The sequence below is a fragment of the Danio rerio genome, chromosome 12 (genome assembly GCF_049306965.1).
Source record: "Danio rerio strain Tuebingen ecotype United States chromosome 12, GRCz12tu, whole genome shotgun sequence".
NCBI classification, from domain to species: domain Eukaryota; kingdom Metazoa; phylum Chordata; class Actinopteri; order Cypriniformes; family Danionidae; genus Danio; species Danio rerio.
The window spans coordinates 5916346-5935000 of NC_133187.1; the positions used below are offsets into that span (position 1 = coordinate 5916346).

At 35.3% G+C, this 18655-nt stretch overlaps 1 protein-coding gene across 51 annotated transcripts in view; it reads left to right on the forward strand.

The window, feature by feature from the left end:
• Window positions 1-18655, forward strand: part of plce1 (phospholipase C, epsilon 1) — a 159939-nt gene that overhangs the window by 133705 nt on the left and 7579 nt on the right. For 26 of the 51 annotated variants that reach the window (XR_012387656.1, XR_012387665.1, XR_012387660.1 and 23 more), the window contains 11 exon segments: window positions 1132-1241; window positions 1327-1444; window positions 3887-4018; window positions 6223-6510; window positions 7003-7166; window positions 8649-8910; window positions 10404-10522; window positions 13263-13391; window positions 15155-15334; window positions 16424-16588; window positions 18636-18655. The exon segment at window positions 18636-18655 is cut by the window's right edge and continues 193 nt beyond it. Coding sequence is in view for 35 of the 51 variants with exons in the window: in XM_021480151.2 (XP_021335826.1) it covers window positions 1132-1241; window positions 1327-1444; window positions 3887-4018; window positions 6223-6510; window positions 7003-7166; window positions 8649-8910; window positions 10404-10522; window positions 13263-13391; window positions 15155-15334; window positions 16424-16588; window positions 18636-18655 (1687 nt within the window). In the remaining 16 variants the exon portion in view is untranslated. 51 annotated transcript variants of the gene reach the window in all.

Here is an 18655-nt window from a genome sequence, read left to right on the forward strand (position 1 = left end):
CTTGTTTTAAATAAAATGAAAATGAAAGAGTTAAGAACTGAAACCATCTCAAATGTTCACGAATAAAGCTACAGTAATGTACATATGTATAAATATGTAATGTACAAAAAACGTTTGGAGGGATGTTTTTGACAGTTCAGAGCCACCTTACAAGCAAAAAGCTAAATACAGATAGTATGATTTACTTTAGAAAATGCGGCATAAATTCATATTTGGTGTTTTAGGTTCTTTTGAACACATGTGGCTGCTGCTTGTCAATCAGACAACGCTTCTACTGTATGTTTTTCTTGCTGTAAATTGCGTGAAACATTACAGATGAAAAGTTTATGATAAACGGAGCTTTAACTCCAGCCGCTGTGTAACACGTGCGTGCACTCGAAGCTGAGTCCGATTTTGATACACTTGAGCAAAGATAAGGAATATGGTTACTTACTGATTACTTTGTAGGAATAAACAATGTGAGGAGAGCTCTATTATAGTGCACTGGACAAATCTGTATAAGTTCTGCCCACGCATGCGCGAGGCAGGCAGTTCTGTACAATTACATAATTTATCGGCTTAAATATATCGGCCTTTTGACATCGGACTGATAAGGATAATCTTAAATATAGCATTTATCGGCCAACAATGATATGGTCACTAATATAGCGTGCGTCCCTACTGATATGCAATTTCACTTGAAAATACACAACAAAGTAGAAAAACTATGTTGATGTCTATTTTCATGTGAAGTTTCACCCAAATATGCATAATTTTGTCATCATTTACTCAACTTATGTTGTTAAAAAATTGTGTCTACATATTTATAAGAACTTGTCATTCATTTCCGTTTAATTCAGTTAGATTTGTGTCGATAAAAGTAATGCAGCTTTTCAAACTATGCAAGGGTGAGTAAGTTATGACAGAATTTGCATTTTGTTGAGCTATCCATTTACTAAGACTGCACAATTGAGGTCACACAGTATTTTTGGCTTTATTTTGTCTCCAAAAATAACTGCTTCATCTGTTTAGTGCTTGGCTAAGTTTTTATTTTAGATTGAAATGGAATTGTTTTCATGTTCCCTTGTTCCTTTTTCTTTTGGCTGACATCTAACAAATCCCAAGATGAATGTTTAGCATCTTTTTCTGCAGACAATATTCTGGATGACAAACCTGAAGGCAAGTCATCTACGGAGAAACTTCAGTACGAGTCCAACGATGAGATGCCAAAGCGGTTTAAAAAAGCTGGAAGCAAAGGAAAGGTCAGTGTACATCAGTATTGATGAGGCTCTCTAGTGCCTGAATCTAGATTTGATCTGTGATGTTTGTGCATATGTTCTCTTGCAGATGTTTGACATGGAGCTGGGAGAGGAGTTTTACCTGCCCCAGAACGAGAAGGAGAGTAGACAGATTGCTCAAGAGCTGTCAGATCTGGTCATCTACTGCCAGGCTATCAAATTTCCAGGTGTACATCTCGTCATATTATTATAAAGTCACAGTGAAGAACGTGAGGAATGTCTCTGGGACATGCATAATATTAGTGATGCACAACAACATTTGGTTGAAATTATTTTGGAAAATTGACTGAAATTATTGACTGAAATGGTGATGTGCAGTTAGCGATTAGTGAACTGGTTAAGTTACAGAAAACATTTCTATCCACTAAATAAAATAAGCTACTACTAGTTATAGTAATAAAATAAACTACTACAAGTTGTAGTAATAAAATAAGTTACTACTAGTTTAAGTAGGTAAATAAGCTACTACTAGTTGTAGTACACAAGTGAAACCTTATTGATCTTCAAAAGCTATCCTGAAGTAAACATGCTAATAAGTTTCATCTAGGATTGTTCGATAATAAGCTGTTTTTTTTTCGCAATTGTTGTTTTAATTTATCAGCTAACATTATGAAGTATGTTATTTAGCTTTTTTATTTATATTTTTATATTTATCATAAGCTCAGTGGTTAGCATTGTTGCCTCACAGCAGTTTGAACCCCATGGGGCCAGTTGGCATTTCTGTGTGGATATTTTGCATGTTCTCCCCAGGTTTTCTCTGAGTGCTTCAGTTTCCACCACAAAGACATCAAGTGATTCATTCATATGATTTTGTAACACAATACACTACATTTGTATTAGTTCATGTTAATGAGCAAATATATTTATTACAGTATTAATCCTTTTTTTTTACTTTAGTTGAAAACGAAAATAAAGTTATTTATATTTAGTCCTTTAGCTGACACATTCAGCGATTCAACCAGAAGTGGCAATACACACAAGAAGTGATAATTTCACAGGAACTGTTAATGCTTAGAGAATTAGGTGCTAGAGTAAGGGGGGAGTGTTTATAGAGTGCCTTTACAGGTGGTTTGACAAGCCCACTCACCTGTGTGAAGCACTTGTTTCATATTTATTAATCCATGTCAGGATTAAAACAGTCAGCAAATTATGGAGTACTTGGTCTATTTTGCACACACCTACTAGGCTATGTTTACAGATATAAAGTAGCTTTATTTTAAGTGTCTACAAGTTTAAACTATAGTTAAGATTGATGATTGGTAACATTTCATTTTTTCTATATTTTGCTTGAATTTAATTGTATTCTCTTTCAATTTCTAAATATTTTTGGTGACTAAAATATTATTTTAATAAATATATCTGTTTAAAAAATCTGTTTTGTTTAAATGCACCAAAATACATTGCCTATATTGACTGAGAAATTAATAAAAGCATATTCTAAACGTTTCTAAAATGTGAAATGTATATATGTATATATATATATATATATATATATATATATATATATATATATATATATATATATATATATATATATAGTTTTCAAATGCATATATATATAGTTTATATATATATATATATATATATATATATATATATATATTATATAGTTTATATATATGTATATCATACAACATGCATAACAGTAGAAAGTATATTATTCAATATTATATTATACTTATGATATAATATAATCTAATATTGATATATTAAATTATAATATAATAATATAATAAATAACTTATACAAGTCATTAAATATTAAAAACTTAAGTGAATAGTATGAATAGAAAAAAAAAATAACAAAACCATTCAGTGGTAGAGAATGACAACAATGATAGTAATATAATGACAGTAAAAAATGTCAATAATAATAATAATAGTATTGTAATGATAGTAATAATGACAGTACAAATTGACAACAACAATAATATTAGTAATAACACCACCAATGACTAGAATTTCTGTTCAAAAGAAAGATTGTTTTTTTTTTTCAACACATTTCTAAACATCATAGTTTTAATAACTCATCTCTAATCACTGATTTCTTTTATCTTTGCTATGATGACAGTAAATAATATTTGACTAGATATTTTTTAAGATCCTAGTATTCAGCTTAGTAACATTTAAAGACTTAACTAGGTTAACTAGTCAAGTTAGATTAATTAGGCAAGCCATCGTATAACAATGATTTGTTCTGTAGACAATTGAAAAATAAATATTGCTTATAATAATACCCTTAAAATTATATTTGAAAAATTTAAAACTGCTTTTAATCTAGCTGAAATACAACAAATCAGATTTTCTCCAGAAGAAAAACTATTATAGGAAATACTGTGAAAAATTCCTTGCATAGTTTGGGAAATATTTAATTAAATAAATTTAATTTCTAATAATTCTGACTGTATATTTATGCTGCGTGTCATTGTAGAATTTGCTGAATTAGTGGAAAAGGGCCGTTAAATGAGATTCAGGTGTTGGGTTTTGCTGGAAACTGTAACAGTCCCAGAGGCGAGTCTTGAACAAACAAGCAGAGTTCTGGAGGAGCGTTTACCCGGCAGCCGTGACCTTACATATGTGTTTGTTTGTGTTTGTGTGCGTGGGAACTAGGCCTCTCCACCCTCTCTCCATCAGGCTCTGGAAGGGGGAAAGACAGAAAGAGCCGGAAATCCATCTTTGGCAGCGCTCCTGCTCGCGGGAGCCCCGGGGAGCCTGTGACGCTGGTCCGAGCTCCAGGGAAAGGTACGTTCGCCTGGGTTTTTTTATTTTTTTTTTTTTGCACAGGGCACGCAGGAAGCAGAACACCCACTTAGAGCACCCATGGGGAAAGAGCTCTCAAGTTTTCCATTATTTTGAAGTCCCTCGAAAGCACATAAAAATGCCTTTCTACAGAATATTTCCAGTGGCTGGCTGTCTGAGAAAACAAGCATGTGCTTTTTAAGAAGCAGCACTTTTGGAGGGCAAGTGGCTCTATGCTCTGAAAGCCTTAATGGATGTGAACTTCCTTCCAATCCAGCAGAAGCGTATCTGCCCTTTTGATCAGTTTATTTTTATTTCATTTATAGTTCAAACCCGTTTTATTTAACTTGCTCTCATCTCTTTCCATAGCAATGCTAGATTTGTTGGTGGATTTCTGGAGTAACTGGTCAATGTGTTTGGATTCAGGCCTGTATTCATTGTGATTCTTTTGGACAGTTTATTTTTGTACCAAATTATTTGCCAGGTAGTGTGAAAAAACAAACAAAAATAATAATTTTTAATAATAATTAATTTGGCTTTAATTAAAAAGGCTCTTTAGTGTATGAGTGTGTGGATGTTTCCCAGTCGTGCGTTGCGGCTGAAAGGGCATCCGCCGCGTAAAACATGCTGGATAAATTGGCGGTTCATACCGCTGTGGCGACCCCAGATTAATTAAGGGACTAAGCCGAAAAGAAAATGAATGTATGAATAAAAAGGCTTTTTGTTAAACGTGCAGCTTGTGAACGACTGTAAAGTCAAATGATTTCAATATTTTACAATTTCCATAACATATATTATTTCCCAGTGTTGGGTTGCAGCTGGAAGTAATATATGTTATGGAAATTGTAAAATATTGAAATCATTTGACTTTACAGTCGTTCACAAGCTGCACGTTTAACAAAAAGCCTTTTTATTCATACATTCTGGAATAAAATATAGCTGGAAGTATATAAGTAATATATATTGCACATCTACTGTGCAAAACATATGCTGGATAAGTTGGTGGTTCATTCCGCTGTGGCGACCCCTAATTAATAAAGGGACTAAGCTGAAAAGAAAATGAATGAATGAATAAATAACGTGTTATAAAAGGTTTTGGGTCAGTGTTTTGATGTTACAGGTTGCATTATTTGGGGAAAAAAATTCTGACAACAGTTTTGGGGGTGATGAAAACAAATTTGTAATATTTGTCATCATACAGTTAAAGACAAAATATGTTAGTCTTCTGGGAAATTTTACTTATTTAAAACATATTTCCCCAGTGTTGTTTAATAGAGAAGATTATTGTCATCTCTTGTTTAAACATGCTAGTCTTTTGCCTTGCATAATTTTTTTAAGATATTAGTATTCAACTTGAAGTGGAATTTAAAGGGTTAACTAAGGTAATTAGATTAACTATACAAGGTATGTTAATTAGGCAAATTGTTGGACAACAGTGGTTTGTTCTGTAGCCTATAATAAAACAAATCTGGAAGAGGGCTAATAATTTTGACCTTACTAATATTTTAAAAACATTAAAACTTGCTTAGTTAAAAATCACTTGGGAAACAAAATTTAATGTGTAATATAATAATAATAATAATAGTAATAATAATAATAATAATAATAATAATGATGATGATGATGATGATGATGATAATAATAATAGTAATAAAAAATAATAATAATAAAAATAGTGATAATAATAGTGATAAAAAAAATAATAATAATGATGATAATAATAGTAATAATAATAATAATAATAATGATAATAATAATAATGATAATAATAGTAATAAAAATAATAATAATGATGATAATAATAGTAATAATAATAATAATAATAATAATGATAATGATAATAATAGTAATAAAAATAATAATAATGATGATGATAATAATATTAGTATTAGTAGTAGTAAAACATTAGGTAAAAGCAAAATTATAAATATTATTGTAATATAAAATATATAGTCCCAAAAGTTGAGGTACAATAATAAAACAGCCTCCAGCTTGCTCTAGTGCTGTCAGTGAGAAAGCATCAGTGATCTAAATTGAATGTAAACTGATTTAGTTTTTGTCTTTTTGTAAAATTGAAGCTGCGACTCCACTTCACATGACATTAATTTAATGATGTCCCAGTTTTTAGTGTCACATTTCAACACTTCTGGCAGCTGTTGTGATATTCGGCTCAAAAACTCAAAACTTTTCTTGTTTTGTTTCTGCAGCCAGTCTTGAGGGCATTCGCATGAACTCGGAGGATCAATTGTGTCTGAGCCCGAGCACCTCTCTGAGCTCCATCATCCGCACGCCCAAATGCTACCACATCTCCTCTGTGAACGAGAATGCAGCGAAGCGCTTGTGTCGCCGCTACTCGCAGAAGCTGATCCAGCACACCAGCTGCCAGCTGCTGCGCACGTACCCAGCGGCCACACGCATTGACTCTGCCAACCCCAATCCGCTCATCTTCTGGCTGCACGGAGTCCAGCTGGTGGCCCTCAACTACCAGACTGATGGTAAAGAGCTCAGCTTGCATATTTCCCCCAATTTCAGTCTAACGGAAAGAAAACATTTTTCAGCACATTTCTAATCATAATAGTTTTAATAACTCGTCTAATAACTGGTTTCTTTTGTCTTTGGCATGATGACAGCACATACTATTTAACTAGATATTTTGCAAGATACTAGTATTGAGATTCCAGTTTAAAGACATAACTAGGTTAATATTTTTATCCATTTCTTAATAAATATAGTCAATAATATTTGGTGCATTTAAACAAATCAGTTTTATAAAATATATATGCATTAAAATAAAAGTTTGGTCATCAATAAAAATCTTAAGGAATATATATATAGATATATATATAATATATATATAGATATTTGTTATTCTTCTGGTCATTTAAAGTTATATAGTGTCTTTCCCAGTTGATGTTCACCTGTCTATAAATTTAATTCAGTGATGCGCTTTAAAAGTAAGGGTATTTGTTTGATATGTTCTCCTCTAGATCTGCCGATGCAGCTGAACGCGGCTCTATTCGAGGCTAATGGTCACTGTGGTTTTGTGCTGAAGCCTCCAGTCCTGTGGGACAGAAGCTGTCCTCTCTATCAGCACTTTTACCCTCTGGACCGAGACCTGGAGAACATGACCCCAACGCTATACACACTCACTGTAAGAATACACACAAACAGCGGCGTAGTGCAACCCCAGGTGAAAGGATGGGGGAGGAGGGGGTGTATGAGACACCTGTGATTGCTGTTGATATATTTTTGCCACTCTACAAAATCCAACATTGGTTATTGTTTACATGAACACCAGTGTCCTAATTATTTACACAATTGATCATATATGCATACAGTTAATCTCGTATTATCATACCATATGACAGCTGCAGTAAAGGGATATTTTACTCAAAAATGAAAATAATATCATATTTTACTCACCCTTTACTTGTCCAAAACCTGTTTGAGTTTCTTTCTTTCAGCTGAACACAGCAGAACATATTTTGAAGAAAGCTGGAAACCTGTAACCATTGAAAATTGCTCGCAAATTTCTAGATATTTTTGAGATAATTTTCATCAAAATATCTTCTTTTTTTGTTCATCAGAAGAATCTCAAAAAGGTTCAAAACCACTACAGAATGAATAAATATTCATTTTGGGGTGAAGTATCCCTTTAATTATTTGTCATGCTGTAATTGCAAAAGGATAACGGCGAATATAAATTCTTCCTCAAAGTGCTCTTTTGTTTTCCATCAAACTGTTGCTTGCTGCCATTTATGTCCTGTTTCAAAATGCACCAAAATCCTACATGACATTAATCAGACCCTGCCGGATCACTCTGCGATCAGTGAATTTAACGCAACATCAAGCAAAAAGCAATTGCTTTCATTTTCAAATAGGATACAGCAGGCTTTAGGGGTAAATTCTTGTTTTTCTCAGTTTTTTTTCATTGTTTCCTTTATATAAATTACAGAGATCAATGGCCCTCAAGGTCAACGAATTAGAAATTAAGTAAGATATGTACAGTTTTGCAAAACAATAAAAGAAATGCTGCAAATTTCCACAAACACAATCAAAAAATCTGTCATTTAGTTGTTGAAATCTTGAAGGCGCTGGGTAACGGTGTGACGAAGATGTGTACATGTCGATAAAGTACAATAATGTGACTACACTAGAAGCACTCAAGACAAAATCAAAACTCTACTTAAAGTGTGACTTTAGATGGAAGAGTGTTATCAAAGGTCTTTGTTTACTTAATTGATTTTTAATTCTAATACTTATGTTAAAATAGGAGTATGTCCTGTCTGTTCTGAATTCATTACAATGGTTGCAGATGTAATGACAGTGGTTAAAATGTAGGATTGTGCTTTTTCTGTTGCTGATCGCAGTTTTTACAGTGATTTACCCATGTCTATTAGACTGACACTAAACATTTGTGTTAAAGCATTAAATACCTGAAGAATTTACTTTTGTATGTTGCTGGTTGTATCATTCAGAAGCTATTTTATTTCTTTATTTTTTCTATTTTAATTAGTTTTTGCTTTATTCTTGTCATTCATGGTTGCAGTTTTAAGACTATTGGTCAACATGGCATTTGCTATATAGATAAATAGTCATCGTCATACTTAGTAATGATTTGATGCGTACACAGATTGTGTCGGGGCAGAACGTGTGTCCAGGAAACTCAAACGGCAGTCCGTGTGTCGAAGTGGAGGTGTTGGGAATGCCGGCGGACAGCTGTCATTTCCGAACTAAACCCATACACCGCAACACACTCAATCCCATGTGGAACGAACACTTCCAGTTCCACGTGCACTTTGAAGACCTGGCGTTCCTGCGCATCGCTGTGGTGGAGAACAACAGCTCTCAGGTCACCGCTCAGAGGATACTTCCCCTCAAAACACTCAGAGCAGGTACTCATTCATTACTGCTCGGCCCATAACTAATGCATGCTGCATAGGTGATCTGCCGAATGACATACAACATTAACTTATGACAGAACACAGAGGGACAAATGCACATGAACGCAAAATATAATTTAGCTGGTCAGGTAATGCTAAAAATAAAAGCAATTATAAAGTAAAACTGATCTTATATTACCAGAAAATGCATTATCCTGACTGTAGTGTTTATGTCAAATAATAGTTTGTGCGCATTATTAAAAACATTATAGATTATGAATAGTGAATATCAATTACTATGTCAATACATATCAATTATACACTCAATCTTTAACTACTATCTTATCGACAGAGGTCACTGGTTCTGCTTGCATTTCTTCCAATGCATTAAGGTGTTCTAATATCTGTCCCCATGTTTTATCAAATATCTCCAATTTATCGTTATTGATATCTCAACTTCTCCAAAGCAAACATGTTTACGAGATATCTACCCCACATAGCAAAGTTAGGTACAGATTCAGTTTTCCACATTCTCAAAATCACTCTTTTGGCAATTACCATACTAAATAACATGGCTTGTCTTTCATATTTATTAAACATCTCTAAGTTACTAAATATCCCAAGAACAGCTATAAGTGGACATGCTTCAAGATTTATTTGGAATGCTTTAGAAGAATGACACTTACATATTTTACAGTGGTTAATTTAAAGTTGGGTTGGTAAGAGTTTGTTTCTGAAAGACGTGTAACTACTAAACTTTCTGCAAACAGGGGCTGCATTTATTTCAGACATTAATGACTTTTATTGTGGAATTTATTTGTAGTTTTTGCTCCGGTTTCCCCCACAAGGTATTCACTTCATAGCAGGGTGTATATATTAATATTGTCACTATAATATTTAATGTTGATATTATTAATAACTTAATATTAATGAACTTAATATTTTATTATGTATTATATTTATATTCATTCATTTATTAATTTTCCTTTAGCTCAGTCTCTATTAATTAGGGGTTGGCACATCACACTTATCCAGCATATGTTTTACACAGCGGATGCCCTCCAGCCGCAACCTATTACTAGGGAGCATCCATACACACTCATTCACACACACTCATACACTACAGCCAATTTAGTTCATTCAATTCACCTATAGTGCATGTATTCGGACTGTGGGGGAAAGCGGAGCACCCAGAGGAAACCCACACCAACACGGGGAAAACATGCAAGAACACAGAATGCCATCTGATCCAGCCGGGACTCAAACCAGCTGAGAGCCGACAGTGCTAACCACTGAGCCACTGTGTTATCCTGGTATATTAATATTATATTAAAAATATATATTTCAATAGTTAATTCTAATATCCTCTCATCATTTTGTTGGATGAGCACTTCTGCTATTTATGGTCTTCAGATTACACAATTAGTCCTTTTAGTCAGCTGAATGCACTAATGTCTTGTTTTTTAATTGAATATATCTGATTAGTTTTCTGTCGATGGTTTCAGGCTACCGGCACCTGCAGCTGAGGAACCTGCACAACGAGCCTCTGGAGGTGTCCAGTCTGTTCATGTTCAGCCGCAGGACGGAGGAGAGCCCGACCGGAGGACCACCGTCTGCGTCTGTGGTGAGACGCTGGCAGATTCTCACACAGATATTAGTGTTACATGCTAAAATAAAGCTGTTTACATCAGTGAGTCCTCTATACGTGCCATACAGTCCCACAGAGAGCCCACAGTATGTTTGAGAAAACATTGTTTGAATATTTCCGATGTTTTTCCAGCACAGGAATGTGCCGCATTCCTCTCCTACAGTCCCTGTCATCTAAAGGTTTTCATTAAAATCAGGAAATCAGAAAGGCGCAGACATACTGCTGTATACTGAAGTGCCATGCCCATTTACACACTGGAATGGAAAAATACTGAAACCAAAATCGAGTAGTTCATTGACTAAAGAATGTTAAAATCTATCCAATTCTTTTTATTGATATCTGAACTACTGTGGCAGAAACTGACAAACCTGGTTAAAGTTGTTAAAGAGTCATGACATTTTTAACATTTACAAAAGATTTAGTCATATGTAAATATATGTCTCTATGCAAAATCCAGGATTTAAGCGGCATGGTGGCTCAGTGGTTAGCACTGTCGCCTCACAGCAAGAAGGTCACTGCTTTGAGTCCCGACTGGGCCATTTGGCATTTCTGTGTGGAGTTTGTATGTTTTCCCCATGTTGGTGTGGGTTTCCTCTGGGTGCTCCTCCAGTTTCGTCCACAGTCCAAAGACATGCTCTATAGATTAATTCAGTGGTTCTCAAAGTGGGGGTCGCGGGACAATGAGAGGGGGTCGCTTGGTGATTTACAAAAATTTGAATAAAGTTTTATGATTACCATTGCTAATCCATAACCTACAGAAGATAAAAAATAGTTACATAAAAAAATACAGTATCCAAACAAAAAGCTATCAGCCTTTGTTTTTTTTATTTTTTTTATTATTATTTTTTTTTTACATTGATTGCAACCCTTAGGGTTTTTACATTAGATTAATGACAAAGCAATGACAAAGCAATAGCGTCAGTGCACCAGATTCTACAGCACTAGCTAAACTTTCTGACACCGTTACAGCACTCGCTTACATTTAAAATACATACAGGACACTAAACATGGAATATGATGTGTAAGTGGCAGTCTCCAAAATTAAACCAAGAAAAGACTTGGGATGTAACTTAAATATTGTGCCCACCAGTCTAATTAGATGAGGTTAATATAAAATAATCATAATAAAAATGATATGGGACTGTTGCACTTTTTTTGTGTTGTCAATATGCTTGTGTTTATATAGACTGATTGGTTTTTGTGAGTGTTGTGTGCAACGTTTGTATGATTATAACCACTTACGAAAGTAGTGGGGGTCGCGAGTCATTGGCAGTGTTATTTTGGGGGTCCCGGGCTGAAAAGTTTGAGAACCCCTGGGTTAATTGAATAAACTAAACTGGCTGTGGTGTATGAGTGTGTGTGAATGAGTGTGTATGGGTGTTTCCAAGTACTGGGTTGTGGCTGGAAGGGCATCCACTGTGTAAAACATATTTTGGAATAGTTGGCGATTCATTCTGCTGTGGCGACCTCTGAAATAGAGACTAAGCTGAAGGAAAGCGAATGAATGAATGAAAATCATGGATTTCACGATATCTAAACAAACATTTTTTGCTGCATCACATATTTCTCCATTTATATAGAGGATGGCATTTAAATCTAAGAAACCCCCAAGGTGGGCGTCACGGTGGCGCAGTGGTAGGCATGACCGCCTCACAGCAAGAAGGTCGCTGGTTCAAGCCTCGGCTAAGTCAGTTGGCATTTCTGTGTGGAGTTTGCATGTTCTCTCGTGTTGGCGTGGGTTTCCTCAGGGGTGCTCCGCTTTCCCCCACAGTCCAAAGACATGCAGTATAGGTGATTTGAGTAAGCTGAATTGACCGTAGTGTATGGGTGTTTCCCAGTGATGGGTTGCAGCTAAAAGAGCATCCGCTACGTAAAACATATTTTCAACTCACATTGAAAACATTTATTGTTGCTGTTATTATTATTATCATTAACTGTGTTGTTCAGTCAACTCTTTTGAAGTGATTTTAATCCAAACACAATTTTAGAGTTTTAAGACAAATTAAATTGAAGATATTAAATTGTGAAAATCAAATAAATCAACTATACACACTTAAACGTATAATATACTTTATGGATTTCAGTGTCTCTTAAATACTTTTTAAACTCAGACTTGACCTTGATAAAGAATGTTTATAGATGTGTACGCTGCTTTATTTGTAGGATGTACGTTTTTCATTCTGTTTTCTGTTCTGAATGCAGAGGAGGAACTCAAATTCCTGCTTATTAATCCTTTAGTGTAATTTGACCTACTGGTACCTCTTTTAAATAATTTCTGAATGAAGTGTTTTTAATATGTGACTTGTACGCGTGAATGCTGCTTAGTTTTTCTATCACCAATGCAGATTTGAAGCATTGGGTCTTGTAGTCAGCTGTGACGTATTTTCCACTATGTGGAACCAGCTATATGTCAAAAGATTTTTATGCCGTAACCCATTTAAAAACTTTTTGCTCACATCTTGTCTTGTCACTGTTATCATCTTCACCACAAAAAAGAAAGACAAGTTCAAATACAGCAAGTGCATGAAGACCCTGGCTGTAGACACAATCCTCTATAGCTGATTTATTGAGTTTAGCTAAGCTGTCGGGAATTGTTCAATAGCTCTGAAACAAGATTAAGCAGCGTCTCTTTTGTTGAACAGAATGCTACATGTCAGGTTTTGCAATGTGAAAAGACTAATGTAAACTGTGTGTGTGTGTGTGTTTGTTCTGTCAGCTGTTCAGCACCGAGGAGAGACGATCTGTGCAGCAGCACAAGGTGACCGTGCATGGAGTCCCCGGACCTGAACCCTTCACTGTGATCTGTGTCGATGAATTCACCACAGCCAAACAGCTCCTGGACTCTGTAAGTGCCCACGCTAGACAAATTAGACCGCTTTTTACTCTGAAAGTAATGATATTTTGATACTGAAATATTGGAAGATATATCAATATCAAATTGATACAGATCAAATGCTAAAAGTCGTAATTAACTTTTTTTTTCTGTTATGGTTTAGTGCCTAAAGATAGGCTAAACATGTCAAATAACTTCAAAATAGCAGTCTTTAAAAGCAGTCATTAACATTGATCATTAACAAACAAATTGGGAAAATGAGTCATGTGAGTTTATGAGTATATTAATTTTGTTGTTTATTTGAGTAACTATTCGTAAACTTGTTTTTAATAATGTTTTATCTTTAAATTAGAAATTTAGATTTCTGAAATTGATTTGAATGCTAAATTGCATAATTTTGTTACATAAAAATCCTTCATTTACTATTTTACTGATCCAGAGCAAGTTAAGTTTTGGCAGGTCAAGTTCAAATCTGAACAACTTAGAACAAGTAGTTCACCCAAAAATGAAAATGGTCTCATAACTCTCTCTCTCTCTCTCTCTCTTTCTCTCTCTCTCTCTCTCTCTCTCTCTCTCTCTCGTTTGGTTTTCTCATGAGGTTTCTGTTGAACACAAAAGAAGATATTTTGAAGAATGCTCATTACTAGCACCCATGGCATTCATAGTAGGAAAAATGGCAGTCAATAGGTGCCAGCTACCAGCATTCTTTACAATATCTTCTTTTGTGTTCAACAATAGACACTCAAATTTTGGGTCAACTGTTTCTTCCACAATGCCATGCTTCAGTTTTTAACACTGACCACTGGTAAACATGCATAAATGTCATTTTTATTGAATTTTACTTCAATATTCCCCTGTGGTATAGAAAATGCGATCATATCAAAGTTAGAAATTCCAGTATCCTGAGCAGTAACTAATAACAGTAGTCAGCACACACCAGAACACCGTTCACTGCATTGTTCAGCAGTGTTGCTCTCTGTGTGTGCTGCTTTCATCACTGCAATTTCGGAGAAGGGATTTTTAGTCCTGAAATCCTGTTTCAGATTAACTCTGGAGGTTCGCCCAGTTGCCGAAGTGTCCTCTTTTTGGGGAATTATTGTCATTCATTAGGAACAAGCAGTGTTTACTGGTCTGGTTCACATTTTCATCATTCCTCAGCACATAAACACATGCTGAAATATTCTCGCTCTCATTTGCTTAAGTGCAGCTGCAGAGACAAGGGCAGAAGATGAAGGAAGGTTGTTAAGTTGTAAAACTCCAGAGCTTGTTTTTTGCTGATGCAGGAAAGCGAGCATTGTATTGTATTGTAAAGTTATGCATTTTGAATTTGTTGCAGATTCTAAAGCACAAGGGATACAGGCTTTTGATAAATCACCTGAACGGACACTGTAAAAATGCTGAGTTCGATTTGTGTTGGGGTTAATTAATTAGATTTTAGAGTTCACAAACTACAGGGTGGGCCATTTATATGGATACACCATAATAAAATGGGAATGGTTGGTGATATTAACATCCTGTTTGTGGCACATTAGTATATGTGAGGGGTCAAACTTTTCAAGATGGGTGGGGACCATAGTGGCCATTTTGAAGTCGGCCATCTTGGATACAACTTTTGTTTTTTCAAAACGAAAAGGGTCATGTGACGCAAATTATGTTTTGTGTGTGTGTGTGTGTGTGTGTGAATTATCCTTTTTTTATTAAGTATTGATTTGTAGTTAATGTTTTAAGCTGTTAAAATAAAGATAGAAAGATTAAACATCTCTGTCTTTCTCCAGCTGTTTCCGACTGCCTCTTTTAAGTATATGCTGATGGAGGAGAGAGTGTCTCTGTCGAAGGAGAAGAAGGCTCCTCAGCAGCGTCCTCTAGCCAATGATGAGAGACTGCTGAAGCTCATTCACAGCTGGCAGCCTGAGGACGGATATGTGGGCAGAATATACCTCAAAACCAGAGAACAGGTAGAACAAAAGCTTTCCCAGATTCTGCTTACTTACTTTTTATGTAAGGAACGTTCCTGTTGTGCAAAAATCCTGCAATTTACCTACCCGCAGTTTAAATTAATTGTTTGTTTTCTACTTTAATATATAGTTTAGTGTTTTTAGCATCATTACTCCAGCCTTCAGTCACATCATTCCTCACGAATCATATTGTAATTTGTTGATTCTCTGCTCGGTGAGCATTTAGATCATATTTAATATGTAATATTTTTGTATAGTTCATATATAATAATATTTTAGGGATGATACTTTTTTTTCCAGGATTGTTTAATCAATAGAAAACTCAAAATAACCTTCATTTGAAGCCAAAAGCTTTAAATGTTAAAGCATAGAATAATTGTAGTATAAAAGCTTTATTTAGGTAATAATAATAATAATATATCAAAATCTATATACACAATATATAATGTAATATAAAAACAATGATGTTATTTCTTGGATGATCATGTCATAAATCAATGTTGAGCAGAAATGCTGTAAATCAATTACAAATATTTCCAAAAAAGCCTGTCTTGTGTGTGGAAGTTTTAGATATGAGAAAATAATCCAGAAGCAATATGTTTTTATAATTACCCAGAGACCGGAGCAGCATTATTTTAATTACAATGAACTGTGATTATTTTCAGTTTCCATTTCTGCAAGATTGACTTGAACTGTAGTTGAGAGGTTTTAGTCATTTTTGGTGTGTTGAGCTTTGTTTTTAATGTCTGCAGTTTTTAATTCTTGTTATTTAGTTGTTTCTAGCACATTTATTAGTTCAACTATATAACCATTACTGAATATTAAATCAAAGGAGAGATGCTAAACAGCTGAAATAAAAATAAACTAAACCTAGTTCTAATTCAGCATTTCTCATTTTATTCAATTTTCAATAATGGTTATTTAGTTAAGTTAATAAATGAGTTGGAAACAACTAAATAAAAAAGCTGAAATAAAATGTAAAAGATAGATTTGCTAAACTGTATCAGCGCAGTGTGAATGTCTGCAGTACTGAGCTGTTTCTGTTGTGTGATTGTGTGTGTGTGTTCTGCTCCTCCTGCTGGCCCTCAGCAGAACTGCAGTGAGAAGACGAGCGTCCCGCTGGAGTCACTGGAGGAGCTCGGCAGCTTAGAGGACGACACCTTCTTCGTGCAGGTCCATGATGTTTCTCCAGAACAGCCTCACACCGTCATCAAAGCCCCGCGATACAGCACAGCACAGGACATCATCCAGCAGGTGCCAAAAACATAATCAACATTCATTTTCAAGGAAAACTCACCCAAGCATCAACGTTTACTGGCTATTAACTCTCTCGGATTATAGCCAAAACCTTTATGAGTTTCTGGTGAACACAAAAGATGTTTTGAAGAATGTTTGAATCTGGAGGCAGTCTTTTTTCCCCATTACAAATACGGCAACTGTTGATGAATAGAAACAATGTCATTTCAAATAGTTTTATTAGCATTAATCTATTGACAGTGTGATATAAATCTATCAACAGTGCTATTGAACAGATATTAGAAGTACTTTGGTCTCAACCAGTGCTCTAGCCATTGTTTTTAACAGTGATGTATTGGCATCAGACATGAAATAATGGCAAGCAGAGCTGCACAATATATTGTTTCAGCGTTGATATCACAATGTGCACATCTGCAATAGTCGCGTCACAAGATCTGCTGTACTGAATCAGAATCGTAGTTGACCAGGAGCCACTGCTAAGTTTATCTAAAATAGTGTGAAATTTGATCATTTGCGTGTGTTTTAAAGGGCCACGACACCCCCCACTTTCGGTTAAAGTCTACTTCAGAATTTTTTCAAAAGATGCATGATTAATGGGCGTGGAGCTCCGCGAGCTTAGGGCAGGAGTAGGCGTGGCCAGCAGGGGAGAACATGAGCGAACAACTGTTGTTGACAGTTAGCTCACAAAATGAGACAAACCGTGAGGAGACGCTTGAGTTTATAGTTTACAAAGTTAAAATGCAAAGAAATAAACAGTAATTTAATGACCTGCTACATTTGTTATTCGTCATTTCATATACAGACAACCACAATTTATATCATTATAAAGATAATCGTGTTCATATAAACACTATAAATGAGGATTCTCCCTCAATCCCCGGGTCTGAATCATAGATCTAAATGCAGACTCAGTGCAGCAGGTCTCCTGACCTGTCTATTTTAACCATTAGTCCTGCTGGTAATCTGGAGGATTTAGGCAAACACAGCAGCACGGTGATGTGTCTGAATGTGAATGAACTCCTGATACAAGACAACATCCACCATTCTCCAATTCTCGTACTGCTCTCCCGACAAAAACGCTTGCGTCACACACACAGCTTTGCTGTATGATCGGCCCTGAAAGGATCGCGGGGAAAAACATACAACAAACCCCGTGGATCATGGAAACAAACACATACGAGCCTTCATAAACGGCTACTGTGTGCTGTGGGTCCGTGTCTCACAGCTTGAGCTTGGCACTGGTCTGCGTCTGCCTTGCCTTCGGAAAGCACGTGCTGTCGTGCTCTCATGAATAATTAAGCAGCCGGCTCTTCTCATAGGATAAGAAAACTCCGCTATGAATAATAATGAGAAACCGACGTGTCATTATTGCACTTGCAGTACTGCGCTACGTCGCCGATTTTGATCCCGCCCCAAAAATCTTTTTAAACCCGGAAACAAAAGCTCAAAATGATCCAGTTTTCCCACAATTAAAGCTGACAGATGCTAACATCATCTTAACTGATGCTCAACACACACTAATCTGTTAATACATAAAAAAAGTTCTCCAGGGTGTCCTGAACCTTTAAGGCTTGCAACTGTGCATTTCAAGAGTTTAAAACATTTGGACACAAAATGATGTTTGGAGGTGTAAGAAAGATTCATTGTGTTAAATTATTTATACGATACATAACCCCAAAAAAGAAATCTTACTTCCAATTTTTGTCTTGTTTTTTAGTCCAAATATCTACATTTCAAAGCAAAAATAGGATAATTTAGCTGATAATTTAGCTTGTTTTAAGGAATCACTCTTAAATTTGACTTCTTATTTCTAAAGATGAAAACAAAACAATATTTTTTACTTAAGATTTTATTTTAAATATTTATACTATGTAATGTAAGGTTTATTGATGAAGCACATATATTGTGTATGGACAGACCCAAAGCGCTTCACAATTATAAAGAGGGAATGTAAGGACAGTGTGCAGCATCCACTTGAACTGTCCATTCACATGTGGCAGTAATGTAAAAGAGCTGTATCTGAGCTGCTGTGCTGTTTTTGTAGACTCTGAGCAAAGCCAAGTA